The 15,074-nt window shown below is 45.1% G+C and overlaps 1 protein-coding gene across 3 annotated transcripts in view; it reads left to right on the top strand.

Annotated features, from left to right (window-relative positions):
- LOC143961965 (NACHT, LRR and PYD domains-containing protein 12-like) overlaps positions 1 to 15,074 on the top strand; it is a 161,933-nt gene that overhangs the window by 34,154 nt on the left and 112,705 nt on the right. For all 3 annotated transcript variants that reach the window (XM_077471306.1, XM_077471305.1, XM_077471304.1), the window contains one exon: positions 826 to 2,536. In XM_077471306.1, coding sequence (XP_077327432.1) covers positions 826 to 2,536 — 1,711 coding nt within the window. The remainder of the gene's footprint in view (positions 1 to 825; positions 2,537 to 15,074) is intronic.

Below are 15,074 nucleotides of genomic sequence, written 5' to 3'. Positions count from 1 at the left end.
CAAGTGAGTTTAATTACCACCTTAATCATCCACAGAACCTGTGTAATCACTATGTGTTCGGGTTTAAAGGGATAAGGTGGCAACTCTTTACTGTTTCAGAGAGAAGAGCCCCAACCTTGGAGGGAGGGGACCTTGGACCAGAGGAAAGGGCCTAAGCCCTTGTACACACGGTCGGACATTCTGACGGAAAATGTCCGATCGGACCGTGTTGTCGGATAATCCGACCGTGTGTGGGCTCCATCAGACTGTTTGCATCAGAATATCCGACCGACAACATTTTTAGAGCTGGGCTATAAAACTTTCCGACAACATGATCCGATCGGACTTTGTCCGATCGTTTGTAGAGAATTCCGATCAGACAAAGTGCCACACGTATTGGCTACTAGCCTGAATGTAGTCCCATTGTAACGAAATAACGTCATCATGTTTACGAACGGTCGGATTTTCCGACAACTTTGTCCGACCGTGTGTATGCAACACAAGTTTCGGACAAAATCCGTCGGAAAAAATCAGACGGATTTTGTTGTCGGAATGTCTGATCGTGTGTACAAGGGCTAAGACTGACGGAAAGGGCTCCAGCAGTCAGGGGGTACCCTTCATGGTTTCTTGCACTGGAGCCCTGTAGGTTCTATTTTTATGTCTCTGGTCTGGATGGTGTGTCCATAGTTTGGATGCTTTCATAGTCCTCCTGTATTTCATGGGATATCTTCTTTTAGGGTTCCATTCTTCGGGTTTATGATTAGAATACAATATTCCCAACTTTGTCTTATAAATACTATTTCATGTGTGTATGAGGAATAAATTATTCTCTTTTCTCTCATAAAGACATCAGTAAAGAACACAGAGAGAAAGAGAAATTCCAGAGGATTAAAGAATATAATTCCTGTATGGGGGAGGCTGTTCATCTACAGGAAAGATTCACCAATTTATTGATGATAAACGGACCCCAGAATAAAAAGGGAAAAGAAGAAGAAATAAGGAGTTCAGGCAGAAGACATCTACAGATCATGGAGAAAAGGTCCCCAACCACAATCCAGGCCCTCTTTGACCCTGATAAATGTGGGTTCATCCCTAAGATTGTGGTGTTACACGGACCTGCTGGGATTGGGAAAACAATGACCTCCAAGAAGATCATGCTGGACTGGGCCTCTGGGGATCTCTACCAAGACAAGTTTGATTTTGTGTTTTATCTGAGCTGTAGAGAAATCAACACCATCCCTGAAAACATAAGTCTTGTGGGACTTTTATCCAGAACCTGCAGACTGAGTTCAGATGACCTGGTGTATGTTCTGAAGGATCCTGGAAGTCAGAGAAAACTTCTCACCATAGTTGATGGGTTTGATGAACTGAGGTGGACTCTGGAGGAGAAATCTAAGGGTTGTCTTGACATTTCTATGGAAACCCACAAAGAAATAATTCTCCAAAGCTTGCTCAGGGGACAGGTTCTCCCAGAATCTTCTCTGATCATCACCACAAGGTCACTGTCCATGAAGAAACTTAACACATTCATCTATGATTCTCGCAATGTGGAAATCCAGGGATTTACAAGGGACAATCTAAAGCAATATGTCCATAAATTCTTTGAAAATAAAGAAGATGCAGACAAGGTTCTCAGTATAATAAAAGACAATGACGTTGTGTACACCATGTGTGCCGTCCCCATCACATGCTGGATTGTCTGCACTGTAATGACACAAGAAATAAGAAAAGATTTGGATGCAATTCAGTGTCGTACAACGACTTCAATTTACCTTCTCTACCTGGAGGTTTTACTAACCCATCACAGCAAGAAGGAGCAGTCTGTACACCGGAAACAAACCTGTCTGAAGAAGCTGTGTGCTCTGGCCAATCAGGGAGTTCTGAACCAACAAATCTTATTTGAGAAGAAAGATCTAGAAAGACATGGACTTTCTCTGGATGAGGTGGAGTCTGTATTTCTGAATGAGAACATCTTTCGTTGGGACGTCCGCAGCCAAACCTGCTACAGCTTCATCCACCTGAGTGTACAGGAGTTCCTTGCTGCTCTCTATTATGTACTGGATGATGGGTCTGGGTCTATGGAAGGTACTTTCCTCCCGGAGATCTGTGAAGGGGAATCACTCGATGTCTTCAGTTTATATTCCTCACATTTAGTATTATCTGTACAATTCCTGTTTGGTCTCTTAAATGAAAATCAGGTGAAGACATTCTCAGAGGTCACAGGAATCTCCATCTCACTCCGAGCCAAACCTGCAATGATGGAATGGGCCATGAAGGACAATCATCAGACTTTCCTTATTCAGACCATCTTCTATCTGTATGAGACTCAGGATGAGGACTTCATTAGGAGAGTCCTGTCTGGTTATAAAGATTTGTCTCTGAGCGGCTCATATACTGATCACTTGTGGATGAAGAGGAATTTTTCCAAGCAGCTGATCTATTGCTTGAAGACTTTGAAGAGAGAAAGTTTTCAGTCTTTATATTTTGTAGATCTCACTGTGGGTCCAGAGTGCCAGAAACTTCTATCTCCATTCCTACACAGGATTCAGAAGGTCAGGTAAGTGAGTGTGAGGATATCCTAACTGAATCCAGAGAATGGGCAGGAACCTGCATACAGTATAACGGTGATTATCAGACATGTTCTCCATCTACCACACTTGTTAGAAGTCCTGGGAACTCACACTTTCCTCAGCCCTAAGCCCTGCTTCACACTACAGCAATTTTCCAGCGACATTCTGATGACATGTAAAGTCGCAGGTCAGGTGAAAACACAAAGATTTTATTGTACGTCCTGCACTACTTTTGTGTGATTCTTGTGCTGCACGACTCCCATAGACTTCAATGTAAAATCACCAGAAAGTCGCACATTTGTCTGAATCTTTAAGATTTTTCCTGCGACTTCTGAGGCTTCTTTACCCCTCACCTCTCCTCCCTGGTCATCCTTGCTGCCTAAAATCTTCCTCCAATCACATCCCAGTGACACCTGAGCGTAGCGGAAACGCACATTCCCACTTCCATTATTTGTGTATTTTCCATGTGTAATCACACATTGTGTATAGGGAGCCCATTCACTGGAATGTTCTGCCCGACATGCAACAAACACCCCAAAGTAGCTCAAGAATCTTCTCAGTCATGGAGCGTCATGCATCTTGGCAGCAAAACATGCGTCTGATAACTGTGATTGGGGTGTCATTAACAATCAGCCGGCATTCATATCTGCGTGTTTTCAAATACGAGGCGACCCACACAGAAGATGTGCGCTTTGTCATACGTCTAAAAAATGCACAGCAACGCACGGCACACATGCGCAGATGTAAATGAACGATAACACAAAAGCAATGCTCCTTGTTGTGCTCCTTTGAAACATACAGCAAAGCGCATGTATTCTTGCGGTCTGCCATGCATTCAAATTGTGCAAATTAATAATAATGCAAGTGTGACCCACATTTATGAAACGCACAGCAAAGCATGGATTTTCTTGCAGACATGAACTGGGTGGTGGGAAATTAACTTGAAGCGCAAAAATTCACATTATAATAGTAACTAAAAGATATAAAATGAAGCGTAACAATCTAAACAATAAAAATTCCAAAGTGCTATAATGGTGGGAACCGCCAAACTAAACTTGTTGTACTTGAAGTTAATTTGTATGGCAATTATCTGTAGAGGGGTTTCCACCATCCCTGATAATATAAAAAAGATGTCTTCTTCTCATATTGATGTGTATTACATGTGACGTCACATATCACTGGAATTATCACACTGGTAGGTAATCTGTATGGTAAATATCTATAGGAGGGTTTCCACCATCATTTTCTATGTCATTTTTTCAGTGTGACGTGTATTATATGTGACGTTACATATCACCGTTATTGTGGTAATATTGACGTTTATTGAGATTTCCATACATTAGAGGATGTCACCATTATCAATCAGTTATTGATTAGTAAGTTAGGGCTGCACTTTTATTTGTGGTGTGAGAACACATAACAGAGTTTAGTGGGAGGTCTTTTACTGACACTTTTTTAACTTCCCTCCAGTATTTTATTGTGAACAGTAGTGTGGCAGGGCCGGACTGGCCTACTGGGATACCCCCCGGTAGGCCGCCTGCCCTGGGGCCGCTTTTAGTTATGGCTGCATTGGTGCTTGTTACTGCGGATCACAGCGCCGGCTGGCTCTGTGTTCCGTGGGCGCTCTGTAACATGGCCCCACCCCCCCAGACCAGCTCGTGTGATAGTAGAGCTGGTCTGAGGGCGGGGCCATGTTACAGAGCGGCCGCCGAACACAGAGCCAGCCAGTGCTGTGACCAAGCCGTGTGTGCCTGGATAGCAGGATGGCCGGGGGGAGCTGCATATAGAGGAAATGAGCCTTCTATATTCCTTCATACAGCCACTGAATGCTTGCAGGAGGGAGAGGAGAATCAAGCATTCAGCTTCTGCATGGAGGAATATGGAAAGCTCATTTTCTCTATATGCAGCCCCCTTTGCTGATCCTCCTATCCAACTTCTTTTACTGCCCCCGGTTCACCTTGTGCTTCCTGCCCCCCTGCTTTCCTCCCTCACCACACTCTCCAGTCCCCCCCACAGTTCTCTCCCCTGTTCTTTCTGCCCCCCTGCTCTCCAGTTCCCCCATCCTTCTCTAGCCACCATCCCAGTGCTCTTCACACCCCCCCAGTGCTCTTCACACCCCCCCAGTGCTCTTCACACCCCCCCAGTGCTCTTCACACCCCCCAGTGTTCTTCACACCACCCCAGTGCTCTTCACCCTCCCAGTGCTCTCCACTCCCCCCAGTGATCTTCACACCCTCCCGTGCTCTTCACCCCCCAGTGCTCTCCCCCCTGTTCTGCCCAGTGCTCTCCCTGGCCTGTTCTTTCCCCCCAGTGCTCTCCCCCTTTTTCTCCCCCCAGTGCTCTCCCCCCATTCTTTCTCACCCCCCAGTGCTCTCCAGCTCTCTCCATCATTCTCCACTCCCCCCAGTGCCCCCCTGTTCTTTTCCCCCTATTCTTCCCCCCTCGTGCTCTTCACTCCCCCTTGTTCTCCCCCCAGTGCTCTCCCCTGTTCTTTATCACCCCCCTAGTGCTCTCCAGCTCTCCCCATCACTCTCCAGCCCCAACCCCAGTGCTCTCCAGCCCCCCATTCTCCCCACCCCTGTTCTTTCTGCCCCCCCGGTGCTCTCAAGCTCTACCCATCGCTCTCCAGCCACCCCAGTGCTCTCTACCCCCATGCTCTCCACTCCTGTTCTTTTTGGCTCCCCCCCAGCACTCTCCACTCCCCACCCCTGTACTCTCCACTACCCCTGAATTTTGCCCCCACCCATGTGCTCTCCAACCCTACCAGTGCTCTCCACCCCCATAATGCTCTCCAGTCCCCCATGCTTTTCCCCGTTCTTTCTGGCCCCCACTGGTGCTCTCAAGCTCCCCCCATTGCTCTCCACTCTCCCCTACTCTTTGTACCCCCCAGTACTCTCCAGCCCCCGTGCTCTCCACCCCTGTTTTTCTGCCCCCCCAGTGCTCTTCGTCCACCCCACACTCTTAGCCCCCTCAGTGCTCTCAGCCTACCATGCTCTCCACCCCTGTTCTTTTTGCCCCCCCCAGTACTCTCAAGTTCCCCCCAGCGCTCTCTGCTCCCCACGCCTGTGATCTCCACTACCCCCTGCTCTTTGCCCCCACCCATGTGTTCTCCAACCCCGCCAGTACTCTCTGCTCCCCCTTCTCTCCAGCTCCCACCCAGTGCTCTCCACTTCCCCAGGACCAGAGGACAGGCCGTCTGGGACCTGAAAATGAGGACAGCTGAAGGTGCAGGTGGCCAGGGACCACTCCATCTCACAGCAAACAGATCCTCTGGAAGGAGCACTGTCCCCATCCAAAAGGAGAACAGACCCTGCCTGCTGCTGGCCGTCATGGATATCCTGCTGTTATGCAAGGTACCGTACAGAGCATCAACAACACACCTTCCCACAGACAGGGACTGCAGACTGGGACATGGGGCACAGGAGAGGCTGCATTCATGGGCACAGCAGAGGCTGCCTTAATGGGCACAGGAGAGGCTGCCTTCATGGGCAAAGGAGAGGCTGCATTCATGGGCACAGTGAGGCTGCATTCATGGGCACAGTGAGGCTGCATTCATGGGCACAGTGAGGCTGCATTCATGGGCACAGTGAGACCTCATTCACGGCACAGTAAAGCTGCATTTGATGGGCACAGTGAGGCTGCAATGGTGGGCACGGTGAGGCCACATTTGTGGGCACAGTGAGACCTCATTTACGGGCAGAGTAAAGCTGCATGTGGTGGGCACCCACTCCCCTTACCTTAGTCTATTGTTTCTGTGGAAGGTGGTTCCCCCCCCACGTTCTTAGTTCCTGGGGTCCCCCTTGATGATTGTCCACTTACCACTTTTAACTGGAATTTGCATATATATATGTAATCTCCCTATGTGATTTCATATCTATATATAATACACTTTTCATCAAATGTGCTTTAAAATGTATGGTTTTCCCTTTCATGAACAAGAAAATAATGACGTTATGCTGTGGGGCTGGTATGAAATTTTTTCCAGGGCTGGTTTTTATTCCCAGTCTGGCCCTGTAATGTGGTGATTATTACGTATTATACTAAAGATCGGCATTTGGCATTAATAAACAGATTTTAGTTGTGCCCCACCAGGCCGACCCTCCCCCATTGGCAATGTGCCTGGCTGCTCAGTCCAACTGCCTATCCCTGCACTGATTGGAAGCACTCATAGGCAGCACTGATAGGCAGCACTGATTGGCACTGATAGGTGGTACTGGTTGGCAGCACTGCACAATGGCCCTGATAGGTGGCACTAATGGACAGCACTGATTGGCACTGATAGGCAGCACTGATGGGCGGCACTGATGGGCAGCACTGATGGGCAGCACTGATGGGCAGCACTGATAGGTGGCACTGATGGGCATTAATAGGCAGCACTGATGGGCACTGATAGGCAACACTGATCGGCACTGATAGGTGGCACTGATTGGAAGCACTAATTGGCACTGATCGGTGGCATTGGTTGGCACTAATAGGCTTCACTGATTGGTAGCACATGTGGGCACTGATAGGGATCACTGATGGGCTCTGATTTATGGCATTGGTTGGCACTGATAGGCAGCACTGATGGACACTGATAGGCAGCACTGTTGGGCATTGATTGGCACTGATAAGTGGCATTGGTTGACACTGATAGGTGGCACTGATGGGCACAGACAGATGGCACTGGTGGGCAATGATTGAAACTGGTGGGCACTGAACAAAGAATGAAAAAAGGAGGGGAAAGTGGGGCTGGAGGACAACCAACCTCAGGGACTTTTAGACTGTACCCGGGTAGAATCAGTCAGATATCCATATAAATAAGATAATTTGTATTTTATTAACAAAATAGAGAATACAAATGAAACACAGGACAATATTGACATCAAATAAAGATGTTAATTCATTAAATATATACAGGAGAGGCATAAATCCTAAAATCATAAGATGTTACCAGTCCTACATATATAGTAATGCTGCTGTTTTCTACATGTTTCGCTCTCGTGAGCTTCCTCAGAACAGTGCAGCTTACATTAAAAACTATGAAAAATAGAATAGAAATGTTTTTTTTTTTTTTTTTTATATGAAAAATTATTTTTGTTAATAGGATACATATAAATATGAATACATATATATATGGGTATTGTACATACAGAAAATATTAAACATAAGGGCGTTAGACAAAAATTGTTAATCAATAATTATTGCAACATGAAAAGGTGGGCAGGTAGATAATATCTCACCAAAATCGCATGAGCTCCAAAAGTCTCTGTTCCTGGAATTAGATCAAATGGATCCAACCAATAAAATCATGCATAGAATAAATCAGTTGATATGGAAAGTAATGGCTGCACTGAAAAGCAACATTCCCAGAAAATCTGCAGAGAGGGACAGTATATGATCATGAAAAAATGAGTGTTTGAATTTATAAATTTGAAAATTTAATGTTTAGTGTTTTCCCCAGAAAAAAATGAAATGGAGAAATGAATGGTCTCAAAAAAACAGGAATTACTTGGATATTCTTTAGGTAGCTAACGTTGAATCAATCAAAACGGCTTCCGACCATAGTGATGTTGATATAGTATTGCCAGAAAAGTTCAGCAAAATCTTTGGTCCTACCACCTGTTCAGATGGAAGAGCCAAAAAAAGAAATATAAATTTGAAAAGTTGTAATGCAGTAATCGCTGACAATGAATGAATGCTCGTGTTGGTCTAAATCAGGCATGTCCAAAGTCCGGCCCGCGGGCCAATCGCGGTCCAGTTTTGAACGGCCCGCCTGGCTATCAGGGCTGTCAGATGAGTGATCCCCTGCCGGGCTATACATCGGCACTGTGAGAAGCTCCTCAGCCCCAAAAGTGAAAGTAAAATGCAGGGAAGTGTGCTGTGCTCTCTGCCTCCCCCTATAGTGCAGTACCCGGCTGAATGAGGAAGCTGGAAAGGTACTGTACTATGCTAGAAGCTACATTTGTTTTAAAAGTGCTTTATTCATGTATGTATGTCTGTATGTATGTCTGTATTTATGTATGTCTGTGTGTCTGTATGTATGTGTGTCTGTGTATGTGTCTGTATGTGTGTGCGTGCATTTGTCTGCATGTGTCTGTGTGTATGTTACTTTTAATCCAGACCCCCCCCCCCCCCATTCCTGTACTATCAGAACTGCTTTTGTAGGGCTTGTGTGTGATAGCAGCCAGGACTGCTACTCCTCTGCAAAGCAATCCATGCACAGATCGCTTTTCAGAGGCATTTGAAAGGCGGTAAAGAGGCATTATGTTGCCTCCTGACCACTTGTTTTAAGCCTGTAAATGCAGCATCACTATACTGCAACTGTGCAATGCACACAGTTGTGGGGTAGTTGCAGTGCAGGCCCATTCACCCTGGGTATACCTCCATCTGAAGCCATATCATGTGTACACCCCCAGCTGTTACCTCTGCAGCTAAAGGGGGACAAGTTGGGGGTGGTAAAAACAGCTTAACCATGTAGTTTTACTGCCCCTCCAACCTGACATGTGAACAAGCCCTTGGTTCACATCTGTGTGGCTGCTAGCTGCGTGTAGGGAAGCCCAATCATTTCAATGGGCTTCCCTACCCACAAAAATGCAGGGAAAGAAGTCCCCAATCTTTTTTTTTTTTTTCTTTTTTATTGAACTGCACCAAAAGCACCCCACGTTTTCCAATGTGTGGGGTACCATTAAGAATTAATGGTACCCCTAAAGAGCAGAGGCAAGAGAATTCTTGCTGGGCAGTGTATTAGTGCTTGAACGAACACGCAGACAGAATTTTAATGGTTCAATGGTCGGCCCTCGTGCATGTTCACTTCATCAAATCTGGCCCTCTTTGAAAAAAGTTTGGACACCCCTGGTCTAAATGAATAGATTACCTGCAAGGTGATCAGTCAAAAGGAGGGTTGATCAGCCATAAAAACTGCGTCGCAAATGCAACAGATAGCCAGCCGACCGAAGGGGAGAACCTTCCCAATCAATTGCCAAAATTGCACTGATATCAGCTGGGGTTTTAAAGCCCTCTCGAGCTTGACGGCATCTGACGTCACCGCCAAGCTGCGGGCACATAGAGAGAGGCTCCGCCCTGTGCAGAGCCTAGATCAAGGTACTGCGCATGCGCGAGTGACGCAAATCGTGTCATCTTCGCGTGACGGCCATCTTGGAAAGCCCTGATGCCCTTAGTGTCTTACAGGAGAGGACAGGGGCCAAAATTAAAAAGCAGAAAAACAAATACCGCTTTGTCATTAATCCAAGGAGCAGCAGGATTGGGAATTTCAATGATGGAGGCAGTGCCTGGGGCGAAAAGAGCCTCACAGAGGAGGGCACCATAGGCTGCGACCTTAGATTGATTAACAAGGTCTAGTGCCCCCGGGCGCCCATGCAGATTTCTTAAAGGGGACATGTACATATATATTGGCGGCGGTCCAACGATATTATATAATCTATAGGCAAATGAATAAGGATGCCACGATATAAAAAAATAAATGAAACATCAATAGTGGAGATTAAATTGAATTATATTAATTACATTGAACTAACATTTTGGGAAACTCATGCGACCACGGTGCTATACATCACCATACATCTGCACACCTGAACAAAATAAATAACAATAAATAGTACAAAAAGCATGAATATATAAAGAGATATATAAAAATATATGTAAGAAACAGAAAAGAAATATATATATAATGAGAACCTACAGAAATGGCTTATAACTGAATGTATCATTTAAACCTGGAGGGCAAGTTGCCCTTAAATTAAAGATCCAGTGTGCTTCACGCTGCAACAAAATGCGATTGTAGTCACCCCCTTGATCACCTGAAGGTACGTACTCAAGTGCGAAAAAGTGCATCTTGGTGGCATCAAAATTGTGCTAAAGGCCAAAATGACGGCTAATTGGGGTTTCCAATTTCTTCCCCCACACCAGAGAGACATGGTCCCTGATGCAGTGGAAGAAAGGACGTTTTGTTTTTCCTATATAATAGGCATTGCATTCGCAGATCATAATGTAGACAATGCCAACATATTGACAAGTCACTGATAACCTGGGCTTGAATAAATGACCATCTGGTAGCAAAATCGATTCTGAGGCACAGATGTACCTGCAGAAACTACATTTATGACACGTTTCACACCCCCTATGTTTTCTACCCACCGTTGACTGAGGGACATAATGGCTACACACCAGAGTATCCCCCAGTGATCGGAACCTCCTGAAGGTGATCTCAGGATAATCCAAAAGATGCTTGGATATCCCTAGATCACTCTTCAGAAGGTACCAATATTTCTTTAGGATGTCTTGCATCTGAGAGTGCTGACCATTGAAACGTGTTATCAGTCTAACACCAGGACAAGATTTAGGGGGTCTCTGACCATGGATCAAAGTGGTTCGATTTAGTTTTTTTGCTTGTAGATAGGATCGTTTAAGGCACTTATTGTTGTATCCATGGTGCCGTAGATGTAAATGGAGCTTTCTAGCTTCTAATTCGAAATCTATGTCATTGCTACAATTTTGCTTCAAGCGAAGGTACTGACCGTAGAGAATGCTAGCTACCAGGGGGGCGGGGTGAGAGCTAGAGGCATGCAGCAAGGTATTTGCTGCTAAAGGTGTTAAAGCTGTTTACGGTGTAGGGTGGAATGAATGTGCCCTGTGGAGGTTACAAAAATTTGTATATCAAGAAAAGTGAGTCTAGAAAGACTCCTCTCCATAGTAAATTTGAGGTTAAAACTATTGATTCCCAGAAGATCAACAAAAGTTAGCAAATCAGCCTCAGTGCCAGTCCAAATGAAGAAAACATTGTCAATATATCTTCTCCATGTGGGAACCAATTCGAAGAACCCTTGCAGATCATCTTGATGAAAAATGTGTCGCTCCCACCCCCCCAGGTACAGGTTGGCATAGGATGGGGCACACTTGGTCCCCATTGCCACACCCTGCACCTAGAGGTAATGGCCCAAACAGGAAGATGTTATTGGTCAACACGAAATGCAGAAGGTCCAGGATAAATTGATTATAATCTGAGGAGGCCCCGCCGCTCTCAGAAATGAAGCCCTCCACAACGCAAACTCCCAAACATGGGGGATGGAGTTGTAGAGGGCCTCAACATCAAGAGTGACGAGCCAAGATCCTGCCGGGATCGAGGTCCCCTCTATTGCCTTTAATAAATCTGTGGTATCTTGTAGATAAGATGTTAAACACTCCACATAGGGACAAAGAAAATCATCTATAAGGGCACTCGCATGTTCCGTAAGAAATCCTTTCCCGGATACTATCGGGTCGTCCGGGCGGATTAGATGGATGTTTATGCACCTTAAGTAGTGCATATAGGGTAGGAGTTTTTGGATTTTGTATATTGAGAAATTCCCAAGTTTTTTTAGTGATAGGTCCCTTATGATAAGCGGATCCAATTCATTTTCTATATTGGTTGGTAGTATAATTAATGTGACTTTCTGGAACTTTACGATACCACTCTTTGTTTTGTAATAGTTTCCCAACCATTGACTCGTATTGTGTGTTGTCCATCACCACCAGTTTTCCGCCCTTGTCTGAAGGCTTAATGATAATATCCATATTCAGTTGTAAAGAAGCAAGAGCCTCTCTTTGTTGAACAGTTAGGTTTGAATGTTTGCAACCTACCCATTTGGTTTCAACAATTTCATTGGTTACTTGTTGTAAAAAGGCCCAAATGTTGGGATTGCTTTGAAGGGCAAGAAATCTGGTGGACTTTGGTTTGTATTCTTTTGCCTTGGAGATGGATATACTGCAGGGAGGGGCCAACCAAAGAGAACAGAAACCTTCACCAGACAGGGATTCCACCTCTTCTAGATCCGTCTCATCGATGTGCCCCTCCTCCCAGAGCTCCATTAGTTCCTCCATAGCTTTAATGTCATTAAGAGTCACTGCTTGTAAAGAGGAGTCCACCTGTTGTGGAGCCTGAATCGATGGTTGGGAACCATCATATAGGACCCTAAACATTAACTTACGGGCAAATAAATTTAAATCTTTAATTAGCTCAAATGTGTCAATCGATTGGGTCGAGCAGAAGGTAAGGCCAAGTTTCAAAATAGAGATCTGAGTCTCAGTAAGAGTGGTAGATGATAAATTTATTATTTTGAGATCATCTAGGATTGCTTCGGAAGGATCAGTGTTGGATCCAGCACTTTTTTTTTTGTGATCGTGCACCGGTTGGGAAAAAATAGGGGCTGTGCAAAAACCCGATTCTAAGGTGCCTGCAGCCTGACCTCCTTCAGATTGAGGAGAAGCTGCAGCCAACAGCGAATCAGATGTGCCGAAATGTGAGGTGATGGAAGAAGAAACTTGTGTTTTTGATGAGCCAGGAAGTTTGGCCATAGAGGTACTTGTATTCATAGGAGTGCGATTCAATTGAGGAGGTTGTTTGAGCTTAGCACCCCCCTCCTTACCGTTAGTGAACTTGTGTTGAAATGACTTCTTAGATGATGAGATTCTTTCCGTAACCTGTGAAAAAGGGACAGAAACAAAAGAGTGAGAAGAAGTGTCAGAATCCGACTGTTCCGAAGCAATAACAGTAGCATTTGATGATTTGACCAGATATTTCTTCCTATTACTAGATGAGGTCCAGTTGTAAGCCTGACTATTGTCATATGCGAGTTTATCCCGCATATATTTTTTCTCCTTAGTTTGAATTAATTCCATTACATAATGCTCTAAATTGGCCTTCAGTGTGGTTTCCCGATCTGCAAAGAGCGCATCCGTGGTGATTGTCTTATTCTCCTCATATAGTTTTTCAATTTCACTACAACACTTAATTCATTAACATAATGAGAACAAAGCAGCTGCATCATGTTGTCTGAGCACTGTTGCAGATTAGCTTCCCATTGGGATTTGAGCAAGCTCCAGCTTGTGGATGGTTGGAAAAATTTGGATTCTTAAACCCCAGGGTGGACATTTGGTCATCAGCATATTTAGAAAAGTACCATTTGTTTCAATAGATTTGTGACTTTCTTTCCAACATACCTTGGAGTCTTGGCCCCCATACACACAGTAGGACATTCCGGCAACCAAATCTGTGGGATAAATTCCGACGGATTTAGTCCGGAAGAGGTCCGGAAGTGGTGTCGCATACACACGGTCGGACTAAGTTGTTGGAATTTCCGGTTGCCAAGAATGCTGTGATGTAAGCCGCGTACGAAGGGACTAGAAAAAGGAAGTTCAGCACCACATCCGGCACCCTTTGGGCTCCTTCTGCTGATCTCGTGTTTATCGCGTGTTAGTAAAAGTTTGGTGAGAGACGATTCGTGCTTTTCAGATTTGTGCTTCAGTTCAGTACTGCTCTTCAGTTTCTGCTTGTCTTTGTGTATCTGATTATCAGTGCGTGTAGTCAGTAAGCATTTGTTTCTCATTGTGGACTATATCTTGGTATAGTACACTTTGATTTGCATTGCTTATTGTCTGCTTCTGCTTTTCAGGTCGTTCTTTCAGGCATTGCTGTTTATCAGTGTTCTGTTGTCCGTTCTGACCAGCCGACCATTGAAAAACATGTTTCGTGTACGTATTCGTCGTACAGTTTGTGCTGTGCAGGCACTTGGTGTTGGGCCTTTAGCTTTCACACAAGCCCGGTCCATGAACAGGGAGGGGAGGCGTTTGTGGACCAAGAATTGGTTGCGCCAGCATGACCAGTTCTCTCACATGCTTTTGCTCCGTGAGATCCTGGAGAATAATCCTGATGATTTCAGGAATTATCTCCGGATGACGGACCCTGTTTTTTACCGTCTGCTGGCTTTGCTGTCCCCTTATATCACCAGGCAGGATACCTGCATGTGGCAAGCCATCACTCCGAAGCAGAGGCTCATCGCCACGTTGCACTACTTGGCGACAGGAAGATGCCTTCAGGGCCTCAAGTTCTCCACAGGCATCTCCCCCCAGGCTCTGGGGATCATTATTTCAGAGACCTGTTCTGCCATTATTCAGGTCCTGCAGAAGGACTATATGAAGGTAAGTTTTCTCCTTTAACATCACATTCTATTTATTTAATGATTGCTAATGTCTTGGATTTCTTTCCTCATTCCCTAATTAGCATGATTGCAATATGCTCTAATTCATATGCTCTGCCCCTTTGTCCTCATGCATGCTGGAAGCTTTTCAAGTTCCTTTTTGGTCCTTCATGCATATTTGCCTCCACTAACTTCCCCACCATGCTCTTCTGGGCCCATAAAACTATAGTCTAGTCACTTAGCAATGCCTTTGTCAGCTCCATAGTATTGCTTTCCCCTAAACACCCCCTAAAATGTCTACAAATGTTATGTGTGTGCTTCAATTCATGCAGAATGACATTGTTTTATTTTGGTTGGGCCAAACTCATTATGAACCCCCCTTCCCCCCAACTGCTAGGTCAGCTGATAGCAATCCTCTATCTGCTGACTTTACCAAACCCAATACACACTATACCTACCTTTTTTCTGGTCACATTTATGGACAAATTCACCAAAGCATGTAGTGCAAGGGCCTGCCTCAATACTTTCAAATGCTATATATTTTTTTTCTCCTATTAATAGCAGAATGACAA

This window comes from Lithobates pipiens, unplaced genomic scaffold (genome assembly GCF_037356315.1).
Source record: "Lithobates pipiens isolate NorthernLeopardFrog02 unplaced genomic scaffold, aLitPip1_a1.2 Scaffold_8, whole genome shotgun sequence".
Lineage (NCBI taxonomy): Eukaryota > Metazoa > Chordata > Amphibia > Anura > Ranidae > Lithobates > Lithobates pipiens.
The sequence above is the reverse complement of the archived record's forward strand: the minus strand, read 5'-3'. Positions and strand labels throughout refer to the sequence as shown.